This window comes from Myotis myotis, unplaced genomic scaffold (assembly GCF_014108235.1).
Source record: "Myotis myotis isolate mMyoMyo1 unplaced genomic scaffold, mMyoMyo1.p scaffold_m19_p_1, whole genome shotgun sequence".
In the NCBI taxonomy this organism is placed as follows: domain Eukaryota; kingdom Metazoa; phylum Chordata; class Mammalia; order Chiroptera; family Vespertilionidae; genus Myotis; species Myotis myotis.
The window spans coordinates 178525543-178549777 of NW_023416313.1; the positions used below are offsets into that span (position 1 = coordinate 178525543).

General features: G+C 40.2%; 1 protein-coding gene across 3 annotated transcripts; it reads left to right on the forward strand.

The window, feature by feature from the left end:
- The first annotated feature begins 3557 nt into the window (after nucleotides 1–3557).
- LACTB (lactamase beta) lies at nucleotides 3558–22979 on the forward strand. Of its 3 annotated transcripts, none has more exons than XR_004966816.1 (6): nucleotides 3559–4022; nucleotides 4413–4479; nucleotides 9449–9639; nucleotides 9909–10260; nucleotides 12327–12488; nucleotides 22200–22337. XR_004966816.1 is itself a non-coding variant. In XM_036303905.1 (6 exons), exons 1-6 carry the CDS (start codon nucleotides 3648–3650, stop codon nucleotides 22729–22731), a joined length of 1683 nt encoding a protein of 560 aa, XP_036159798.1. In that variant the 5' UTR covers nucleotides 3563–3647; the 3' UTR covers nucleotides 22732–22979. The 3 variants fall into 3 exon arrangements, 2 of the variants coding, with proteins under 2 accessions (XP_036159804.1, XP_036159798.1); XM_036303905.1 differs by having other exon boundaries at nucleotides 3563–4022; nucleotides 12323–12488; nucleotides 22200–22979; XM_036303911.1 differs by lacking the exons at nucleotides 12327–12488; nucleotides 22200–22337 and adding an exon at nucleotides 12138–12228 and having other exon boundaries at nucleotides 3558–4022.
- The last annotated feature ends 1256 nt before the right edge of the window (nucleotides 22980–24235 follow it).

The window sequence follows — 24235 nt, forward strand, 5'->3', positions numbered from 1 at the left end:
CAGGACACACAGTCAGCTGCAGCAGCAGAGCTAAGAGCAGTGTTTCAGACTCCCTGTGGATCTGCAGAGATGTGACAAGAGAGAGCCACAAGGGTTTGGTTTGGCCCAGCTCCCAAGAGTTAAACATTCCCATTGCTACAGTGAGAATGCGCTCATGTATGACTTGATCGCTTTCTTCCAAAAGGTCATTCTGACATTTCGAGACAGGACTGTTTGTGAACTTTGCATCAGTCCCAATGCAGGGGAGGCGCAGGCTGGCTCTTCGGATGACAGGAATTAAATTCCTATTTTGTCTTTAATCACGGAGGCAGTGACCAAACAAGTTGACAAGTTGAGGGGAAGAGATGTGGGGAGGAAGACAAACTGTACAAGTATAAACTGGAAGATTGTTCACGTGTAGCAGGAAAAGAACTAGGGACTTCAGTAGTTGACATCTTGTTTTTTAACTGAAAATATTATTAGAAGGGAACAAACAGCTCTAATCTCTGATACTACTAAGCCAGATTATTCATTAAAGTTTATATTTTTTACAGATTGAAGCACACGTACTCTTCACAACACATCTTTGATGCCTTTATTATTAGTCCCAACCTACAGATGAGGACACTGAGGTTCAGAATTCATCACCCAAACCCATCAGATAACAAGTCCTGAGCTTTGTATACGAAGAACACAAACATGTGTAAGACAAAGTTATGCCTCCCATAGTTCGTCATCTAAATCAGAATAAACAGCATGGGCAATGATTAGAAAACAAAAGATCGAGGGAGAAGAGAAAACGTTTAGGACCGATATTGATCCAGGATGTCTCCATGCAAGAGGCAGGACTTGAGTTGGGCTTTGGAAGTTGTGCAATAATCCCATTCAGGAAAAGACATGAAAATGTTCTGAGGGTGGCAAGGTTTGTTTGGTGTTTTTACACAGTTAGTACCAGAGTAGTGATTTGGACTCACTTCAGTACTCATCACTATGTTATGTCTACCCTACATTTTGAAATATAGACTATTTCTAGAGCTGCTTTAGGTTTACAGCAATATTGAGCAGTTACAGAGATCTCCCATACTACCCCTGCCCACACACAGGCATAGCCTCCCCACTGTAACATCCCACACCTGAGTAGTACATTTGTTACAACTAATGAACTTACATGACACACGATTACCACCCAATGCCCACAGTTTACATTAGGGTTCACTCATGGGCAAATGTATAATGACATGTATCCACCATTATAGTATTATATGGAGCAGTTTCATTGCTGTAAAATTCCTCTGTGCTCTATTCATCCTTACCTACTCTCTAACCTCTGACAACCACTGATTTTTTTTTTTTTTTTTTTTACTGTCTCTGTAGTTATGCTTTTCCCAGAATGTCATAGAGTTGGAATCATACAGTATGTTGCCTTTTCAGATTGGCTTCTTTCACTTAGTAACATGCATTAAAGTTTCTTCCATGTCTTTTCATGCCTCGATAGCTCCTTTTTTTTTTCTTCACTGCTGAATAACATTCCATTATCTGAATGTACCAAAGCTTATGTATTCATTCATCCTGTTTGCTTCCAAGTTTTGGCAATTATTAATAACGCTTCTGTAAACATCCATGTGCAAGTTTTTGTGTGGACATAAATTTTCAACTCCTTTGGGTAAATAAATACCAAGGAACATGATTGTTGGATCAATGGTAAGAATATGTTTAGTTTATAAGAAATCACTAAGCTATCTTCCAAAGTGGCTGTATCAGTTTACACTCCCACCAGCAAAGGATGAGAATACTGTTGCCCCATAGCCTCACCAGCATTGGTGGTGGTGTCAGTGTTCTGGATTTTGACTACTACAATAGGTGTGCAGTGGTATCTCATTGTTGTTTTAAAAAACATATTGTTTTCTATCAACATATTGGGGTTTTTTTTTTAGACAGGGAATGGTCTCTTTTTTTCACTTTTCCTATAGATTGTTCTACTGCTTTCCTTTGTCTCAGGTGATTCCACTTTTTGATTATTGATTTTGTTGCCAGTCTTCCTTAGAAATATTTTCCTTCATATGTTTTGGAAATGTATAGAAAAATGCATAAAATGTCTATGTATAATTTTTAAAATAATGATATAGTCAGCACTTATTATAACCACCACTGGCTTTAATATAATCTTTTTATATTCTCTTAATGTATTCTTTTAATATATCCTCTTTAATATATTCTTTTCTCTCTCTGTCATGTGCTTGGAGTAGTGGGACCCCTAAGATGGGAACCTCCAGAACCATTTTGACAGAGTGCACTTGTCCACTCTAACAGCAGGTGGTGCTACAGAGACCTTTGTGAGTTCCTCTGTTAAATTCTCTGGCTCCTAGGATTCTCTGATCGTGGAGGTTGTGGTCTTTGTTATTCACCTCCTGATAAGTATGATTACCATTATTGCCTTTTCCTCCAGTTAAACAATTATTAGCTCAAGATGTTAACAGGTTTTTTTCCTCTTGACAACAGCTTGTCAACTCAAGCCTATAAACTCTCTCTATATTCCACCTGCAAGAAAAGACAGGATCATCTATAATAATAAAAACATAATATGCTAATTAGACTGGAGGTCCTTCCAGATGAAGCCGGGGCTGCCAGGGAAGCCCGGTCCAGGTGCCGGAGGGAAGCCAGTGCCGGCAGCTGGGGGAAGGAAGGCCTACTCTTGCAGGAAGTTTGTGCATCGGCCTCTAGTTTTATATATTGGGTCCATTGCCCCGGTACCTAAGGCCAAAAGCTTTCAAAAATCTTTCAGAAATGTGTGTGTGTGTGTGTATCCCAAAGTATAAAGATAAAATTGTAACATTGGAGTGGCCGTTTAATCATCTTCAAAATTAACATTATGTCATTGTTCAATTAGGATTATACACCTTTTACATTTTGTAGCAATTTGAGGTTAGATGTCTTATTTCACAAGAATATCTGATCATCTACAGATGCCAGAAATCATCACTAACTGTAAATTGTATGAGTTATTTTGGATAAAACATTTTCAAGTGCAAAACTTTTTGAACCTTTCTTTCCAACAACAAATAATAATGATAAAAGGCCTGGATATAACTTAATGTGTTTGATGTGGTGTGGCTCTAGACTCCCGGAAATAGATTTTTTACAAGAGCCTTATGAGCTGAAATGAGACATAGACTATGGGGAAGGCAAGAGAGAGAACAGAGGGTCCTGGGGGGAAGGAGATGCGGTGCTGCCGCAGGCGCGGAGGATGCAGGGGTCCCGGTCCCCGAGGAATCGCGTTGTTCCGAGAACACAGTGCGAAGTGATGCTGAGGCCCCGTGCGCCCGGCGGTCCAGGGTGGCGCGCACCCCGAGGGAACAGGGACTGGGCGGGCTTCCCGAGGAGGTGGCACTGGATCCGAGGGGGGAAGAGGTGGAGAGAGACCACACGTCTAGAGACCCGCCCGGGGAAGGAAGGAGGAAGGGCTCGATGCGCTCGGCGCTCCGCCCTCGGGCGTCGACTGCTAGGGCCTGAGCGCGGTCGCCGCCCTCCGCGGGTCCGGGCCCTCCCTCCCATCCCTCCGTACCGTCCCTCCCCTCCTCCCCCACCTCCCCCTCTTCCCCTTTTCCTTCCCCAGCGCCTCTGCCGCCGGGCCCGAGCGATCGCCGAGGCTGCGGGTCTCCGGGGGCGCCATGTACCGACTCCTCTTGGCCGTGACGACCCGGGCCGCGACCCCGCGGGGCTGGGCCTGGGGCTGCGGGCGGCGCGGAGCCCACCAGCGCGCGGGGTCCGGGCTGCCGCGGCTCGGGCCCGGCTGGGCCGGGGGCCTCGGGCTGGGGCTGGGGCTGGCGCTGGGGGTGAAGCTGGCGGGAGCGCTGAGGGGCGCCGCCCCCGCGCCGCCCCCCGCGGCCCCCGACCCCGACGCCGAGGCGTCGCCCCAGGCCGAGCAGCCGCCGCCGCGAGAGCAGCCCCTCGCCCCTCGGTCTCCGCAGACCCCGACGGCGTCCCCGCCCAGGCGCTACGCCCGAGCTATTGACAGCAGCCGCGACCTGCTGCACCGGATCAAGGTACTGCGACGCGGGGCGCCGGCGGCCGGGACCCGGGAGGGGACCCCTCGGGGGTCATCTCCCCGGGCCGAGCCCACCCCAGCCTGGGCGACCCACGGTCAGCTTCCGAGAAAGCCATGGTCAGACGCTCTTGGGGGGTTGCCCAATTCGGGGAGGTCACCGCCCTTCCCTTTTCGGGGTGCCAATTCGGCACACCTCTCGGTTAGCACAGAACTGCCGCCGAAGTAGGCGGGGCGCAGCCGGAGTGGGCGGGGCGCAGCCGGGGTGGGCGGGGCGCACAGAGGGGCGTGTCGGGGCGGGGCCTGGAGACGCGCGGGTGACAGTGCCCGTGGCCCCGCGAGGTACTTCCTCGCGTCTCTGAACTGTCTGTTCCTTCCCCCTTCCTCTTAGGATGAGGTGGGCGCCCCTGGCATCGTGGTGGGAGTCTCTGTAGATGGAAAAGAAATCTGGTCAGAAGGTAGGCTCAGAAAAGTGTTCTTGTGCCAGTTGGTGAATGACATCTTGATGTTTTACTGCTTGGAGTGAATCTCATGAAATGCCCTTCGTGAAATTATCCATGTTGTGGAGAAAAATGTGTCCAACAGAATAATGTATCGAGTTTTCTATCGGTAAGATTTAAAATGTAACTAATGAGTAAGTTGGAGTCTTAAAAATGGCTTGTTTCTACACCCACTCTAAAAGGACTGGATTTATTGTTCTGAAAGTTGTATATAGAACAGCCTGTTAACTGCATGTTTGTAGATAACCCTTATCCTCCTTTCCTATATAATAAAAGGGTAATTAATATGCAAAACGACCAAAGCAGAACCAGCGGTCACTATGACGTGCACTGACCACCAGGGGGAGCACTGCTCAGCCAGAAGCTCTGAGCCAGGCTCACAGCTGGCGACCCCACTGTGGTGGCGGGAGCCTCTCTCACCTCTGGGGCAGTGCTAAGGAGCAGGGAGCCAAGGGGATAAGGAGCAAGGCGACTGGGACTGCAAGAGGGAGGTCCGACTGCTGGCTTAGGCCTGCTCCTCGTGGGGTCCTGGACTGTGAGAGGGGACAGGCCAGGCTGAGAGACACTCCCCACCTCTCCCCACCCCCGCCTCAGTGCAGGAATTTCGTACACCAGGCCTCTAGTGCAGCGGTTCTCAACCTGTGGGTCAAGACCCCTTTGGCGGTGAAACGATCCTTTCACAGGGGTCGCCTAAGACCATTCTGCATATCAGATATTTACATTACGATTCATAACAGTAGCAACATTACAGTTATGAAGTTGCAACGAAAATAATATTATGGTTGGGTCACAACATGAGGAACTGTATTTAAAGGGCCAGAAGGTTGAGAACCACTGCTCTAGTGAGTAGATAAAACATCAGAATTTTGTGTTTTTCTTTTTAATTCAGTCAACAATTTGAGTCGCCTATTCTGTAAAAGTCATTCCTGTCCTTAATGAGTTTATGATCTACTTTATTACTTTTTTTGAGTAGGCAGAGGTAGTAGCTATTTTTTTAAACAAAAAGCTAGAACGTTTGGGAAAGGGATTTCTAATCATTTTATGATACTCTTATCAAATCATATTTTATAACTTGATTTACTTCTTCATTCAACACAAATTGGTCCAACTGGTCATCCTAGGTTTTAAAGAACCATACTTTTAGGAAATTTTGTTTCAGACATTATTTAAATGAAGTAGTACTTATTTACTCTTACTATGGGGGCAGTAGGGAAATGAATTTAAAGAAAAATGATTCTTCCTCCAAATATAGGTATAGCCTAATCTGTATGCCTGATTTATGAAAAATATTGTAACCAAAATTATATAAATGTCAGCTTTATGGGTGGGGGCTTTGTTTTTATGCAAATATTTTAGCATAATTCCTTTACAGTTTAAAAACAATCGTTGCCCTGACCGGTTTGGCTCAGTGGATAGAGCATCGGCCTGTGGACTGAAGGGTCCCAGGTTCGATTCCAGTCAAGGGCATGTACCTTGGTTGCAGACACATTCCCAGTAGGGAGTGTGCAGGAGGCAGCTGATCGATGTTTCTCTCTCATTGATGTTTCTAGCTCTCTATCCCTCTCCCTTCCTCTCTGTTAAAAACAATAATCAATAAAATGTATTAAAAAAAACAACAATCGTTGTACCCCTTTTTTTTTCTTTTCAGATCTCAGTTCTTTATATCTCTTAGGATTCTACTTTCAACCTGTCCAGAAGATTAAATCAAACATAATTCTTTTTCCAGAATGAGCTTTAAATTGGTGGTACATTATTGTGGGTTCCCCCCACCCCCCTAATTTGCAGCTGAATTGAATTGATAGCTAAAGTGGATTTGCAGGACCTCTTTTCACTTATTTTTAACTGGATGGGTATTTTCAGGAATTCAGTGGAAACTCGCTCAAGAATAAATATAATCTGAACAACAATGATGTTTTCTTTAAAGAATGAAGAGTAATTTATTAGAAATGTGGTATAACCAAATTGCTTAGATAAGCTAAGAAAAATTAGTGTTTGAATCAGATGGAAAATTACTATTCTGTACAAGGCACAATTCTGGTTAGTTATAAGGTTAAATTGTTAGACTTACTGTTGCCCGTGTTAAGACTTATCCCTTGCGATCGCATTAGAAAGGAGAGGCAGCCTGCTGGATAAGAATGCTCGTATTCGATGCGGCACAGGTAAACACCGGAAATTGCTGCCTCACACAGCCACTTAAAAAATACAACTAAAAGACAAAACGGACATCATCCAGAACCACAGGAAGGCTGGCTGAGTGGAAATTCTACAACTAGAAGGAAAGAGAAAAGCACTGAGACTCAGAGGAGGTGTGGAAGTAAAGTGCAGAGGTACAGAGGCTCACGCAGAAAGGGCTGGTAGCTGAGGACACGGTTGTCTTTTTCAATAGGGGGTGGGGGGTTGGGGGGGAGTCTCAAGCTCCTAACTGCTCTGAACTCCACTTCCGGGTGAGTCTCTGGGGACCCAGACTCATACGGGGAGAAACTGGACTGTCTGGCATCGGCAGAACTCGAGGGCGGCTTTCTCTCAGAGGTGCTTGCAGCGATTACCAGGACACTGAGATGCGGGGTCTCTTAGGGTAGAACTGGGGAGCAGCCATAGCTGCTTGCTCCGCCCTGTTGATCCCCTGAGACCCCGCCCCACCCCACCCAAGCTGTGCACAGAGGCTTTTGCATATGAAAGGCCTGGCCTTTAGCAACCTGAAAATGACCTAACAAACTGCAGTTGAATCAGAGAGACCCAGAACTTCCAAAAGAAGGGTCAAGGCCCCACAGCTGCTTGCATTGCTTCACAGCTGGGCCTCATCTGGGCACCTCCAAATCCCAAACAAAGAAGAGGAATCTCACCCTAGCTGGTTTGGCTCAGTGGATAGAGCGTCGGCCTGCGGACTCAAGGGTCCCAGGTTCAATTCTGGTCAAGGGCATGTACCTTGGTTGCAGGCACATTGCCCAGTGAGAGATGTGCAGGAGGCGGCTGATCGATGTTTCTCTCTCATCAATGTTTCTAACTCTCTAGCCCTCTCCCTTCCTCTCTGTAAAAAAATCAATAAAATATATTTAAAAAAAAAAAAAAAAAGAAGAAGAGGAATCTCTCCATAGCTCCTGCTGGGTAGCCTCAGGAAGAGGCTAAATTAGCACCTCCTTAGAGACCCAAGAGCCAGTGTACTCAGTGGTCAGAGTGGGACCATCCAGATTACAACTCCTCAGATCCATAAGGGACACACTCAGGGGGCAGACTCAGTGAGCACCAAAGCCCCACTGAAGCAAGTCTTACCCCAGAAAAGTGTCTCCAGCTCAGAAGTTCTCCCACTGCAGACACAGCTTATTCTCACAGCCAATTGGCCTGGAGGTCAATTCCTCCCAGTGATACCTACAACAATCAAGGCTTAACTACAACAAGACTGTGCACAAAGACCACAAAGGGGTGCACCAAGAGTGTCCACCTCAGGTAATTGGGGAGGCTGAGCCACTGGGCCCTATAGGACACCTAGCACAGAAAGCCACTCTACCAACACAGGGAAGCATAAAAAATGCGGAGACAAAGAAACAGGTCACAAATGACAGAAATGGAGGAAAGCAAACTACTGGATATAGAGTTCAAAACCACGGTTATAAGGTTTTTCAAGAATTTTCTAGAAACCGCTGATAAATTTAGTGAGACCCTCAAGAAATCTAGTGAGACCCTCGAGGTTATGAAAAAGGACCAACTAGAAATTAAGCATACACTGACTGAAATAAAGGATATTATGCAGAATTCCAACAGCAGACGAGAGGATCGCAAGAATCAAGTCAAAGATTTGAAATGCAAAGAAGCAAAAATCACCCAACTGGAAAAGCAAAAAGAAAAAAGAATCCAAAAATATGACGGTAGTGTAAGGATCCTCTGGGACAGCTTCAAGCGTACCAACAACCAAATTATGGGGCTGCCAGAAGAAGAGAGAGAGCAAGATATTGAAAACCTATTTGAAGAAATAATGACAGAAAACTTCCCCTACCTGGTGAAAGAAATAGACTTACAAGTCCAGGAACCACCAAGAACCCCAAACAAAAGGAATCCAAAGAGGACCACACCAAGACACATCATAATTAAAATGCCAAGAGCAAAAGACGAAGAGAGAATCTTAAAAGCAGCAAGAGAAAGAAACTCAGTTACCTACAAGGGAGTACCCATACAACTGTCCGCTGATTTCTCAACAGAAACTTTGCAGGCCAGAAGGGAGTGGCAGGAAATATTCAAAGTGATGAATAGCAAGAACCTACAACTTAGATTACTTTACCCAGCAAAGCTATCATTCAGAATTGAAGGTCAGATAAAGAGCTTCACAGATAAGAAAAAGCTAAAGGAGTTCATCACCACCAAACCAGTATTATATGAAATGCTGAAAGGTATCCTTTAAGAAGAGGAAGAAGAAGAAAAAGGTAAAGATACAAATTATGAACAACAAATACACATCTATCAACAAGTGAATCTAAAAATCAAGTGAATAAATAATCTGATGAACAGAATAAACCGGTGACTATAATAGAATCAGGGGCATAGAAAGGGAGTGGACTATTATTCTCGGGAGGTGGGAGAGGAAGGGGTGTGGGGGGGGGGGGGCTGCAGGAAGAGACTGGACAAAAATTGTACACCTATGGATGAGAACAGTGGGTGGCGGGGGTAAGGGCAGAGGGTGGGGTGGGAGCCGGGTGGAGGGGAGCTATGGCGGGAGAAAAAGAGGAACAACTGTAATAATCTGAACAATAAAGATTTAATTAAAAAAAAAAAAAAGACTTATCCCTTGCATGTTAAGTTTTCATTAACTTATAAAAGTGGAATATCTTTCCTTTAGATGAATATACAGGAAATTTTAAGATAGTATTATTTCAGTTTTTCAAGATTCCTTTGACTTTGAAGGTTATTAATGGTGACTTTTCGCTTTTTTTCAAAGGCTTAGGCTATGCCGATATTGAGAACCGTGTACCATGCAAACCAGAGACAGTTATGAGAATTGCCAGTATCAGCAAAAGCCTTACCATGGTTGCTATTGCCAAATTGTGGGAAACAGGAAAACTTGATCTTGATATTCCAGTACAACATTATGTTCCTGAATTCCCAGAAAAAGAATATGAAGGTGAAAAGGTAATGAAACTCACAGTTCATTTTACAAGTGGCACGTTTAATGGTTGAAAAGGTTGCATAGGATTCTTTGGTTTGTTTTAAATTATTGTTAACTTTTTTTATCCACATGATAATCGAGATTTTCTGAAATTTAAAACTAAAGATGTGTATATTACATATTTTTTCAATAGCAGTTTAAAATGGAAAATATTACTGAGGCATTATTCCAAGGCTACTAACTTTTTATTAGAGTTTAGTAATGTAATTAATTTTCATGTTTTTACAATTAGGTTTCTGTCACAACAAGATTATTGATTTCCCATTTAAGTGGAATTCGTCATTATGAAAAGGACATGAAAAAGGTGAAAGAAGAGAAAGCTTATAAAGCCTTGAAGATGATGAAAGAGATGATGGAATCCGACCAAGGAAAAGAGTTAAAAGATAAAGGAGACAAAAATAATGAAAAGAATGACTTTGCTAAAGCTAAGATAGAGCAGGATAATGAAGCCAAAGGCCGGAATTCCAAACCTGTCAAGAAAAAAAATGATTTTGAACAAGATGAATTGTATTTGAAAGAGAAGTTTGAAAATTCAATTGAATCCCTAAAATTATTTAAAAATGACCCTTTGTTCTTTAAACCTGGTGAGTGTTAATTCCCTCTCGTAGCAAACTCATCATTATTGAAGTGTTAATTTTCAGAAAATGGAAAATAGCACCGAGTGCTTTAGATGTGGCAGATGATTGTGGCATGGATTTTGTTGTCAGTCCATTGCTTGCCTTTTGTCTGCATTTCTTAACAGTAGTTAAAAGCGTAGAGCATAGTTCCTGCCTAACATCCAGGCAGCTACTTGTTTAGATTTAGCCTCATGGAGGCTACCCAGTCATTTACTAGATTCTAAATATCAAAATATTTTGAAAGATTATGGAGAAATGTTGGAATAATAGTTCTCCAAACACAATCTGGATCAAAGTGGATGTGATAATGTGTTGCTAGTATCTTGTTTTTTATTTAGACTTCATTTTTAAAAATATATCTTTATTGATTGCAGAGAGGGAAGGGGGAGAGAGAGAGAGAGAGAGAGAGAGAGAGAGAGAGAGAGAGAGAGAGACAGAAACATCAATGATAAGAGAGAATTATTGATTAACTGCCTCCTGCATGTTCCCCACTGGGAATTGAACCTGCAACCCGGGCATGTGCTCTGACAGGGAATCAAACTGTAACCTCCTGATTCATAGGTTGAAGCTGAATCACTGAGCCGTGCCAGCTGGGCTTAGTTAGACCTTAAATTGCTCAACTTATTTTGTGCCTTCATTTCTTAAAAGAAATCAGTGTTCATCAACTTAATTTTACTTCCAAAAATAACTAATATTGTAAAAATAACTCTCTTCGGTTTTGTATATTTTTTGGTATGATGCCAACTGAAATTACTTCATAGCTTTAAAGAAATTTACCATAGATTTTTTTATTCCATTTTCATATTAAAAGATGTTTCTACCATGAGTAGATATTACATAGGTATAACCAGTAATGGCAAAGAAATAAGATTATGGATTTTGTCTTTAAAAATAAGGTTCTCACCCATTTTCAGTACAGATGGTACAATCTACATTTCCAGAATCCAAAATGAGATAAAGGTATATATTTGAATATGTATAACCAGACCGCTGTACCGATTTTTTGGTAATTTCCACACAAAGGTGGAATATTGGCACTAGATGAAAGGTAGATGAAAGATAGACCTATTTTCTACAATGTCTCCAAGTTCCATCTTATTCTAACCAGTTGTTCGCATGTAACTAACATTTTTCTATATCATGTTGGTTTTTTCTCTTTAATGCTCAGGAGCCCAGGTATAGGGGACAGTTAGGTTCAGGGCCTCAGGTCTGGTAGGATTAATATGTATTTGGAATAAGGTTTTTATATCTATGCTAGAGGTCTGGTGCATGGATTTGTGCACCGGTGGGGTCCCTCGGCTTAGCCTGTGCCCTCTCGCAATCCGGGAGCCCTCAGGGGATGTCAGAGAGCTGGTTTCAGCTCGATCCCTGCAGGCCAGGCCCAGGGACCTGACCGGGCCTCTAGAATGCATATAAGATATTTGGTTAATCTCTTCTCACCCTCTCCCCTTCCCTCTGAGATTCATCAGTCTGTTCCATGTTCCCATGCCTGTGGTTTCTGCTCCTGCACTGAGCATCTGCCCCCTGGTGGTCAGTGCACATCATAGCTACCGGCCAGTTGGCCAGTCGGCCGGTTGCTTAGGATTTTATATAAATAGATGTGTTTTATTAAAATAACTTATATAACTATTTATGCCTTAAGCAATAGGGAATAGGTACATTAGGAACAAGATAGTTGACTCAAAGAATCCAAATTTGTTTTTCTTTCTCTTCCTATTTTGTTGCCAGTTTGTAGAATTTTTATTATGTTTGAGGTAGGATCATTTGCTTATTTTTTATCATAGAAAGGAGTAGATGCATGTGAAATTGTAAACATATTGATCATCATTTTATTCTTGTGTTAGGCACATGGAATAAGTAGGACCATTACAGAGATGACTAATATATCATCCATGATGTTTTATAAATGTTGAAGTAAAATATTCCAGTTTTAAGGTATATACCAGTTTTTAATGGAAAAGTATTTTACATAGATTTAAATAATAATGAATCATATTCTCTTTTTTTCTCCTTGCAATGATGTCTCAAGGTAGTCAGTTTTTGTATTCAACTTTTGGCTATACCCTACTGGCAGCCATAATTGAAAGAGCTTCAGGATATAAATTTTTGGACTATATGCAGAAAATATTCCATGAATTGGATATGCTGACAACTGTGCAGGAAGAACATGAACCAGTGATTTACAACAGAGCAAGGTAAATGAATATTTTTTGGTGTGTCTAACTATATCATATCTTAATACTCTGTTATCAATTAAAACTCAAATTTTATCTTCTTTCCAAAATCAACTTGTCACATTTTGGAAGCTTTTCTACATGTCTGTTTTTCCATTTATAAAGTGTGTTTGTAAAATATTCCCAAGATCCTTAGATGAAAGGCAGCAATAATAATTTAACCACATGAAGAATTAAACCAAAATTGCACCCATCATTGGCATCTATAATTTGCTCTTTAACCATCTCTTTTTCTTAAGTGTTTATAAACTAATGCTTTATTTATTTATCTTTTGTTATTTTTAATTGTTTTAACTTTTATTTTGAAATAATTTTATACTTATAGAAAAGTTATAAGAATAAGTTATAAATATAAAGAATTTCCACATACTCTTTACCCAGATTCTACAAATGTTATCATTTTACCACATTTGCTTTATCTATCTATATGTTTTGAGGCTTTTTTGTTTGTTTGTTTTTTGTTTTGTTTTTTATCTATATGTTTTTGGTTTTCTTTTCCTGAACCATTTGAAAATAAGTTGCAGGCATGGTATGCCTTTACTGCAGTGGTTCTCAACCTTCCTAACGCCGTGACCCTTTAATACAGTTCCCATGTTGTGGTGACCCCCAATTTCACTGTTACAAATGGAACATAATTAAAGCATAGTGATTAATCACAAAAACAATATGTAATTATATATGTGTTTTCCGATGGTCTTAGGCGACCCCTGTGAGAGGGTCATTAAACCCCCAAAGGGGTCGCGACCCACAGATTGAGAACCTCTGCTTTACTGGTAAATACTTAAATGTGTATTTTCTAAAAACCAGGATATTCAGGAAATTAACATTGACACAATGCTTTATCAAATCTACAGGCATTATTCACATTTTATCAATTGTCCAAATAATGTTCTTTATAGCTGAACTGTAATGATGTCAGTTTGTCCCATTATTGGTGATGGTAATTTTAATTGCTTTGTTGAGATGGTACCTGCCAGTTTTCTGCACTATAAAATTTTGGAAGTAATTTCATTGAAATATAGAGAGTGAAAAATTTATTGTAATTTTATTAGTAACCTGTAAAGGGGCATTGAGAGAAAATTTTGAAGCTAATGACTTTTCCATTTTACTCTAATTTGATTTGTTAGAAAAGTAAAATTTAATCAACTGTTGCCTATTTCCATTAGTACATGCTTTAAATGGTTTAATGGCACTTGAAATAGATGAAATGGTGGAATGTTTTTAGCTTTATCTTCCTATCTCCACACTAGTTTTGTTTAATCCTCTGTTGTATTTAGTTAAATTATCATTTGGAGTTAATCAGCTTATTTAAAGGACTTAAATGTGCATTGCTAGTCAGCCTGAAGGAGACTTTTTTTTGGACCTAAAAGAATTTGGGTTAGTAGCAAGCAATGAATTTTAATTTTTTTTTTTAAATGGCCTGTAGTTCTCAATCAGTTCAGAGACTCTTAGGGTTTTTTGGTGGGGGGTTTTTGTCCAACATTATATTTTACTGGAAAGTATAAGAAAAATTGGCAAATGCCACAGGTTGTCAATTGAATCTAAAAAAGATTCTCTAATAAAGATGGCATAGATGCATGACCTTATTTTGATTTAGATCTAGGCATTTGATAATGAATGCCTAGACTTTTATATAAGGGAGAGGAGAAAATTATATATCATTGGGCTTCTTTTCTAAACTGAAAATTACGGATCTATGAATGTATAGACTGCAGAGCAGCTATCATTTGTTTGCTGTTTTCTTAATGAGTGATTAATTTATAACTAGCACAAAAATCAAAATATGGCATGTGATGAAGAGTTAATTTTATTTTAGCCCCTGTTTTTTTTTTTTTTAAAGGCAGTGGATTTCCATTTATATTATAAAAGGTTCCTATCTGCTTTGAGTTTTTTCTTCAGATTTTGGTAGTACCCACTGGTGCTACAGGGGTGATTCATTTTAGTTAGATTAATGGACTGCTGAAATAAAATAGGTTGGAAAGATTGTTATCTAGGAAAATGTTCTGTCCATTTGCTTTGTTTTTATTTTAATTGATACATTATGTACTTGGGCCTATACAAGTCAAGTCTGTTGTGTGTTTTTTAATTCTCACCTGAGGACATATTTTACTGATTCTAGAGAGATAGAGATAGAGAGATAGAGAAATGAGAGAGAGAGAGAGAGAGAGAGAGAGAGAGAGAGAGAGAGAGAGATATCAAGATCCATGTATGAGAGAAACATCACCAATGGATTATCTCCTGTTCACACCTCTACTGGGGATCAAACCTGAAACCTAAGCATGTGCCCTGACAGAGGAATCGAACCAGCAACTTTTCTGAGCATGAGATGATGCTCCAACCATGAGATGATGAGCCACCTGCCAAGGCTTGCTTGCTTGCTTGCTTTTCTTTTTTCTTTCTTTGTAATAATTATTTAAAAGAGTTTAAAGGGAGCACCTTTTTTCTTTTTTTTAGAGAGAGTTCAGGGAGTAAAGGAATCATTTCCATATATGTATTTAAAGAAGAAAACAAACAACCTTCACCCTGGCCGGTGTGGCTAAGTGGTTAGAATGTCAGCTCATGCCGACTCCTTGATCATAATCATAAAGTTAACATGTTTATGCTATCCTGACCAAGTCTTTTAGAGTTATTGTATCCCAAATATTTATTGTCCTTATCACTTTTCTGTGTACATTTGTGTGTTTAAAATAGTGCTTCTCAGTGTCTGTCACCTGTTAAGGTATTTCCCCAGAATCCCACCCCAAAATACTATTTACATTTCTTTGGTCAGAATTTTAGCTACAGGCCACACTTAGCTGTATGGTAAAGCAGGCAGAGAGAGCCCTGGCCAGTGTGGCTCAGTTGGTTGAGCATCTGTCCCGTGCACCAGAAGGTCGCTGGTGTCGATGTTTCTCTCTCTCCCTCTCCCTTCTCTCTCTAAAACATAAAACAATAAAAACATACTTTCTCTTCTTTTAATAAGAATGCAGAGAAACTAGTTTTTAGCTGGGTACATTGCTCTCCTGAATAAAATTGGGTTGTGTTGTGTGTTTTTTTAATGAAAGAATAAGAATATTGATTCTATGTATGCAAATAGGTATATTGACTCTGTATAGCAAGTACTAGTATATTCTGTATAGGCAAATAAACTAAATAACCCTTTAAGCAAATAATCTCAAGGGAGTGGAGTGAATGTTCTTGCCACAGAAAGACACTCAGTTTGTTGCTATGAGAATCCTTAGTCAATGCATTAACTTATTATTAGACTTTGGGTCCCAGGTTCAGTTCTGGTCAAGGGCACATGCCCGGCACAATAGTTGCAACAAAAATCTCTTTATAATTGGATGAGACCAAAACCAAGTAGAATGTTTTCTGAAGTGTTTGCTGTACTTTGACAGTATAGATATGGTCTTTACTTTCTGGTATTATTTTTATTATTTTTATTTATTATCTTTATTTTCTAGATTATCTTCTAAAATTAAGTCTTGTTTCTTATGCCTTCAGCTGACAGACTCTAGTAGTAGATTCAATCCAGATGTTAAAGCTGAATGTTAAAGTGGGATTGGTTTTTATAATATGCATTTTAAATTCTTTGGGTTTTTTAACTTCTCGTAACAATAAAATTACAAAGTAGTGCATAATTGTTTCTAAAGGCATTTAAGAAGCATTTAAAAAATAAAAGTATTAAAAAATTTTTAAATATATTTTTATTGATTTTAGAGAGGAAGGGAGAGGACGAGAGGAGATAGAAACATCAATGAAGAGAGAGAATCATTGATTGGCTGCCTCCTGCACACCCCCTACTGGGAATGGAGCCCGCAACCCGGGCATGTGCCCTTGACCAGAATTGAACCTGGGACCCTTCAGTCAGCAGGCTGACACTCTATCCACTGAGCCAAATTGGCTAGGGCAAAATAAACGTATTCTGAATTTCTAAGTTTGTAGGTATAGATTTCTGTGGTTATATAATGTTCTTGTGCAGAAGCTAGAGATTCTTAAGTAAGTAGGACGAGGCTGCTTGTCATCTGGCATCATTCCATCAGTTATTCAGTTACGAAGGTAGCCCAGTTAATGACTACAGAACTTATGTCTGTATCCCATTCTTTTTAAAGCAGAAATTCCTTAAGAAATTAAAATAAATTTATTATTTATAAAAATAACCCTGAACAAATTATTTTTATGAAAAGCCATTAATTTGTCCTCTGTGAAAAGGAATCAAGGGATTAAAGTCTAAAATCTATTTAAAGTTTAAAATTCTAGATTAAAGTCTGGAATTCTCCATAGTTCTGTATTTTAAAGGAGGAATGACTGAGGAGCTCTAATTTCCAACCTTGATATAAGTGGTTTGAAATGCTTTCCACAAAGCTGATTATTAGCCAAAATATACTGGTAGTTCTCTCCTCGTTTACAGACATGGAGTTCACTCTAAGAACTATGTTTCTTAATAAGAAAATGTATTTCTGTTGCCAGTGGGGAGCTTTCCGTGTCCCCAGCGGTTGCCCGTGAAAGTGGGGTTCTTGCGATGCCACAAGAAAAGGAGTTTTCTGAGACTTGCACAGGAGAATGAGTGGCATTTATTTGCATGAAATTATATCCCTGAGTTTCCAAGGCTCCATTTCCCTTTGTCCTGCCAAGGAAGAAGTCCAGCTGTGTCTTTAGCGGGGCTAGGATTAAAGCCGTTGCCCAGAGTTTCCGTTCCATATTTGCATAATCCGATCCAGCATTGGGCTAGTTTAGCTTGTGTTCCCAGCTGCAGTTCATCAGTCCATTGAGTTTAGGATCCCCATGGCCATGGGCCATGTGGCCTGTAGGACCACATGGCTATGGAGGGAACACTGGCAAATGCAAGGACGCAGGAGCAAAACCAGAGGAACCAGAGAGCCACAAAAGCTAAGAGAGAGAGAAAACTCCTTTGTCTGGGGGGTTATATATTCCAAAATTTTCACAGGCTTGCATAGGCTCCATCCCCTCTAGCCAATGATCTCTGTTCCATCCCCTCTAGCCAATGATCTCTAACAGGCACCCCAACTTTACTTCGCATGCATCCATCTCCCCTTTGTCCAGTCTCTTCCCCCAGTAATCTGCAGGGAATGGGCCAGGTGGTTCCTGGGGAATATAAAGTTGCAGCTTCCTGGTGAAGCTGCCCAGATGGCCAAGCTTATAATGTCTGGCCTCTCTTTTGTTACTTTCTATTATTAATAACTAGAGGCATGGTGCATGACATTTGTGCACTGGGGGAGGGTCCCTCAGTCTGGGACCCCTTGGGGGATGTCCATCTGCCGGCTTAGGCCCACTCCCCGAGGGGTCCTTAGCGCTGCCGCGGAGGTGGGAGAGGCTCCTGCCACCTCTGCTGTACTCACCAGCTGTGAGCCCGGCTCAGGGCTTCTGGCTGAGCGGTGCTCGCCTGGTCAATTTGCATATTAGCCTTTTATTATATAGGATTAGCTAATTACAGCAATGACATTTCTATTATTTGGCTTCTTTTAGATTTGATTGGTTTGGAATTCCAAGTGTAATCAGTATTTAGTCAGAATGTTAGAGTTTAGCTTCTTATTGTATATAAGAGTTGAGGGCAAGAGAGTCAACCAAGATTTTAATGGAGAGGAAAATATGAGAAGGTTTGGAGGAGATTCATTTAGATTTATTCCTTTTGAGACATGAAAAGACCACATATCAAGTCATTGGTTCTCAAGAGAGCATATTAAGATTCTCTGCAGACTTTCTTTTAAATATATATATATTGATTTCAGAAGGGAAGGGAGAGGGAGAGAGAGATAGAAACATCTATGATTGGCTGCCTCGTGCATGTCCCACATTGGGGATTGAGCCCACAACCCTGGCATATGCCCTGACTGGGAATAGAACCATGACCCTCTGGTTCATAGGTTGGTGCTCAACCACTGAGCCATGCTGGCCGGGCTGTAGACTTTTTCTTTTAATCTTTAAAGCACATACCTATGGCCACCCCTGCTTCACTCAATATTATGACTTGGGCTTTTAGGGGACATATAAGAATCTTGAAGGAAGGAAGAGGAGTTACTTTTCAAACTATGCCCCCAGTCCCTCCAAAGTTATGAATTTTTAAGGGAGCATATAATTTTGGGAGGTAGGAGGTCCAGAGGTGAGTCTGATAAACAACTTTCCTGCCCTTCTCCAAAACCGGTTGTAAATTTGGAACGGGGTTGTGGCACGTACAAATTTATAGTTATCTCCATAGAAGAAAAGACCTGGGAAATTGGAACCACTGGTGTTTGGAGGAGTATATGGGATTAGAACTAGAAGAGAGAGCTCAGAGCAGGATTGTGTGAGGGGAGTGTCAGGGAAGTGCTGGTTAATAGTGCTACATGGGGGCAAATAGGATGAGAACTGTAAAAGAGAATTAGAAGATCCTTGATGACCCATAGAGATCTTCTAATTTAGTTGTGATGGGAGAACAGCAGCCAGATTAGAAGAAATTGAATGAATGCAGAAGGTGAGTGCATGGAAACAGCAGGTGCAGACTAGACTGTTTTACATAGTTTGGCAGTAAATGAGAGAGAAAGGACAGTTAACTGGAAGATGTAACAAGGATAAAAAGATAAAAGTGTTGTTGTTTTGCCCTGGCTGGGTGGTTCATTTGTTTGGGGCATCATCCCCTACACCAAAAGGTTGTGGGTTCAATTCCTGATCAGGGCACATACCTACTTTGGGGATTCAATCCCTGTTTGGGGAATGTATGAGAGGCAACCCATTGATGTCTTTCTCTCTTTCTTCCTTCTTCTCCATCTAAGATTCAATAAAAATAAATTTAAAAATATATCCTTGGGCGAGGATGTTTTAAAAGATAAAAGTTTTCCCCCCCTTAGGATCTAGGAAACTAGAGCATTTTGGAACTAAGGTGAAGGAGTCAAAGTTCCCAGCATGGCACAGAAAGTCTGGCAGCATATGGGAGAATGGACCATTGTGTGGGACTTTTCCATGCACCACAGGACATTTAGGAACTTTGGGTCCCTATCTATTAAATGTCAGTAAAATCCCTCTAAAAATTGTGAGAACTGAAAAAAAAATTCCTCCAAAATTTTTGCTTATGGGGTTGGTACTGCCTCTGTTGAGAACCATTGATTGTGTTATAGGCCATGGTAAGAACGTTGGCTTTTATTATCATTACAGTGGTAACCATTGGAGGGTTTCCAATGGATGGGAGAAGGAGGAGACAGTCTCAGGCTTCTGCATGGAGAATGGACTGCAAGAAGATAAATCATCTTGGGAGAATAACTGATGGAGCAAAGTTTAGAGGCAAAGATGTAGATCGTGGAATTAGTCTTAAAAATAACAGGGACATTTCTTAAGTGACTAGGGAAGGAAAAAATAATGGATGATGATGTAAATACCTTTTGGGATAAAGATTGGAGTTTCTAGCTCACTTTGGATGGTCTCAATCTTTTCAGTAAAACAAAAGGTACAGTTATCTGCTGATTGGGCCTGAGGCAGAGTAGAGGGCTGAGGGTGGAAGAGATTAGGAATAGCTATTATGAAGAATTACCAGGGAATAACCAGGAAGAGAATGAAAAGATTTGATAACAGCAGTCAAGACCCTTAGCAAGAGTATGAATTGGTATCAGTCACCTTTGTTAGATGAATTTCTATAGCCTTTCTTGGCAGATAATGGAACCAAGGAAAGGGTTGCCTATATGTATTCAGGATTGGTCAGAAGAGTGAGGAACCTGCAGGAGCTAGTAAGATGGCAGCTGAAGTAGTTGAAATGGCGGATGGTTTAGTTCAGGTTAGGACAGAAAATCTGGTGGAATCAGTAGGAACACAAAACCTGGGGAGATGGAAGAGTCGGGGGACTAGATGGAGGGGAATAGACGGAGGTCACAGGGAGGGCAGAGAGCAGGTTCACTGAAGAGCTCGAAGAATTGAAGTCATAGGAAGAAATTTCTGAGTCTGAGACCTTAGAGATAAAACAGTTCAACGTGACGGTGAGATCCAGGTCAGACAGTGCTTTGCATAGCCAACGTAGAATGAAGATGAAGATCATCAGAGTGAGACAGTCAGCAAACTAAAAACCTAAAAGCATCATTTTATTATGAATCTTGAAAGAAAGGATTCTCCTGAGCCAAGTTTCATTTTTTAATTATTTTGTGACTTCATTTTTTTTACCTCATTTATGTTACAGCCTCCTCACATTAGCATAGAAACCTCATGAGGTCGGACACTGTCTCTTTTGTTTAACACTTTATCCCAGCATCCAAACAGTCGCTGCCACAGAGTGAGTGCTCCACCAATAATTGTTGAATGCATGAGTAAATAATAACTATCATTTATTAAGTACCTGCCAGATATATGCAGTGTTTCATACATATATTCCTAACTCTGCAAATAGATATTTTTGTCCTCATTTTAAAAGATAGGATGCTAAAGCAGTGAATAGGAATGCCAGACTGCCTGGGTTTAAATTCACACTCTGCCACTTACAAGCTGTGTGAATGTGATGTAAGCTATAAGAGTATAAGCTATTTATACTCTCTGTGTCTTAGTTTCCTCATCTATAAAATAGGAATTATAATAGTACCTATCTCCTAATATTGTTACAAAATAAATTAGTTCATATGTATGTAGTTCTTAGAACAATGCTTGGCACATAGTAAGAACTGTATAAGTGTTTGTTAATCAAATAAAATAAGCATAGATAGAAAGGGTGAGATTATGGTCCAAACTGAGGTTTGCTAACTCCAGCTTCTACACCAAGATAGTACCACATCACATCATTATATATGGTATTTCTATGGTACTTTTAGCCAAGAGATCTAGTCTCCTTACAAATATTAATCTTATTTCTAAACATCTTTTTTAAAAATATATTTTATTGATTTTTTACAGAGAGGAAGGGAGAGGGATAGAGCGTTAGAAACATCAATGAGAGAGCAACATGGATCAGCTGCCTCCTGCACGCCCCCTACTGGGGATGTGCCCGCAACCAAGGTACATGCCCTTGACCGGAATCGAACCTGGAACCCTTCAGTCCACAGGCTGATGCTCTATCCACTGAGCCAAACCTTAGGGCTTATTTCTAAACATCTTGATGTGTACACTTTTACTTGTAAAGTTCATGTGTGGCACATGATTCACTAAGTCTAAGGACTCTCTGCCAAACCATAGGTGTTTCTGCATATGCATGTGGCAAATATATCATGTGTAATCGTTTTTTAAAATTTATTTCAGAGAGGAAGGGAGAGGGAGAGAAAGAAATGTCAATGATGAGAGAGAATCATTGATTGGCTGCCTCCTGCATACCCCCTACTAGGGATCAAGCCTGCAACCTGGGCATGTTCCCTGACCAGTAATCAAACCATGACCTCCTGGTTCATAGGTCAACACTCAACCACTGAGCCACGTTGACCAGGCATGTATAATCTTAATCATTAAATTTTTTGCAGTTATTTAAAGTTTGATACACTCAGTATGGGCAAACATGACAATAGAAAAAACAACCCACTTTCTATGCTTTAATTTACAAGGCAATTAGACTACTCAGTTATTTGTATTTCATTAAGATCTGAATTATACTGAAAACTAGTGGTTAGTTCCTGCGAATGTGTGATTACTACAATGAAATGCAATCTGTCTCATGTACATTTTCCTATTCGTTTTCATGTGTAAAGTCAACAATAGACTATTAAATTTTTAATCACCATTCTTATTTTATTTTAGATTTTATGTTTACAATAAAAAGAGACGTCTTGTCAACACACCTTACGTGGATAACTCCTATAAGTGGGCTGGTGGTGGATTTCTGTCTACAGTGGGTGACCTTCTGAAATTCGGGAATGCAATGCTGTATGGTTACCAAGTCAGGCTGTTTAAAAACTCAAATGAAAATCTTTTGCCTGGATATCTCAAACCAGAAACCATGGTTATGATTTGGACACCAGTCCCTAACACAGAGATGTCTTGGGATAAAGAGGGTAAATATGCAATGGCATGGGGTGTCGTGGAAAAGAAGCAAACATATGGCTCCTGTAGGAAGCAACGGCATTATGCCTCACATACTGGCGGTGCCGTGGGTGCCAGTAGTGTCCTGCTGATCCTTCCTGAAGAACTGGATGCAGAATCTGTATGTAACAAGGTTCCTCCAAGGGGAATCGTTGTTTCCATCATATGTAACATGCAGTCTGTAGGACTCAATAGCACTGCTTTAAAGATTGCCCTGGAATTTGATAAAGACAGATCAGACATACCTTAACATCACAGGTGCAAAATGAACTGTTTTGCTTTTTTAAACATTAACTAAAGTTCCAAAAAACATGAGGTTTTTAAGAATAAATTTGTAATATAGTATAATTGAATGCAGAAAATATGTACCTCTAATTGTTTTAATTTTGTAATTGACTTTTATTGTAGGGTTAGTTCTTTATACTCAGGGAAGTAACAATATTGTATTTACTTTTTGAAAAAAGTTAATTCTTGAAATAAAATATTCTGATAAATATACTTTTTGAATGTGTAAAATAGAGAAAATCTCATTCAGTAGGAATCTTCAAATATTCTTCTTTTTTTCTTTTTAAAAAATCCATCCCCTCACCACCTCCCCTTTGATAACCACCAGCTTGTTCTCTATATCTATGAGCCTTCTTTGTTTTGTTTATTTAGATTTGTTTTGGGTTTTTTTAGATTTCATATATAAGTGGAATCAAATAGTGCTTATATTTCTGTGTGATTTATTTCACTTAGCACAATACCATCTGGGTCCATCCATGTTGTTGCAAATGGCAAGATTTTGTTCTTTTTTATTGCTGCATAATGTTCTGTTGTACATATATGCCACTTCTTTATCCACTCATCTAGCAATGGATACCTAGGTTGCTTCTATATCTTGGCTATTGTAATTAATGCTGAAATGGACATAGGGGTGTATAGATCTTTTTGAATTAGCGTTTTTATTTTATTTGGATAAATACTCAGAAATGAAAGTGTTGGGTCATACGGCAGCTATATTTTTAATTTTTTGAAGAATCTCCATACAGTTTTCCATAGTGGGTGCACCAATTTACAATCCCACCAATAGTGCACAGGGCTCCTTTTTCTCCACATCCTCATTTTTTTATATTTTGATGATAGCTATTCTGACTGCTTCGAGATGATATCTCATTGTGTTTTTGATTTGCATTTCCTTGAAAATTAGTAATGCTGGGCATCTTTACATATGTCTGTGGGCCATGAGTATGCCCTCTTTGGAGAAATGGCTACTTGTTCTGCTGCCAACTTTTTAATTGGATTGTTTGGGGAGAGGGGGTTTGGCATTAAGTTGTATGAGTTCCTTATACATTTTGGAGTTTAACTCCTTATCAGATGTATCACTTATGAATATCTTCTCCCATTCAGTAGGTTGTCTTTTTCTTTTGTTGATGTTTTCTTCACTATGTAAAAACTTTTCAGTTTAATGTAGTCCCTTTTGTTTGTTTACCTTGCCCAAGGAGACATATCCAAAAAGATATTGCTAAGACCATCAAAGAATTTTTTTTCAGGGTTTTATTTATTTTTTAATTTAAATTCTTTATTGTTTAAAGTGTTAGTATATATATGTATATATATATATTTTAAATTTTGTTTTATTGCTTAAAGTATTACAAAGAGTATTACATATGTCCCTCCCCCCCCCTTTGACATTCCCCCGGCCTCCCCTACTCCCCAGTGTCTTGTGTCCATTGGTTATGCTTATATGCATGCATACAAGTCTTTCAGTTGAT

Excerpts from the sequence above, each read along its gene's own strand:
- LACTB (XM_036303905.1), top strand. The coding sequence starts at position 3,648 with ATGTACCGACTCCTCTTGGCCGTGACGACCCGGGCCGCGACCCCGCGG. Across the intron at positions 4,023-4,412 it reads ACCTGCTGCACCGGATCAAG|GATGAGGTGGGCGCCCCTGG; the intron begins GTACTGCGACGC and ends CCTTCCTCTTAG. Across the intron at positions 9,640-9,908 it reads AAGAATATGAAGGTGAAAAG|GTTTCTGTCACAACAAGATT; the intron begins GTAATGAAACTC and ends TTTTACAATTAG.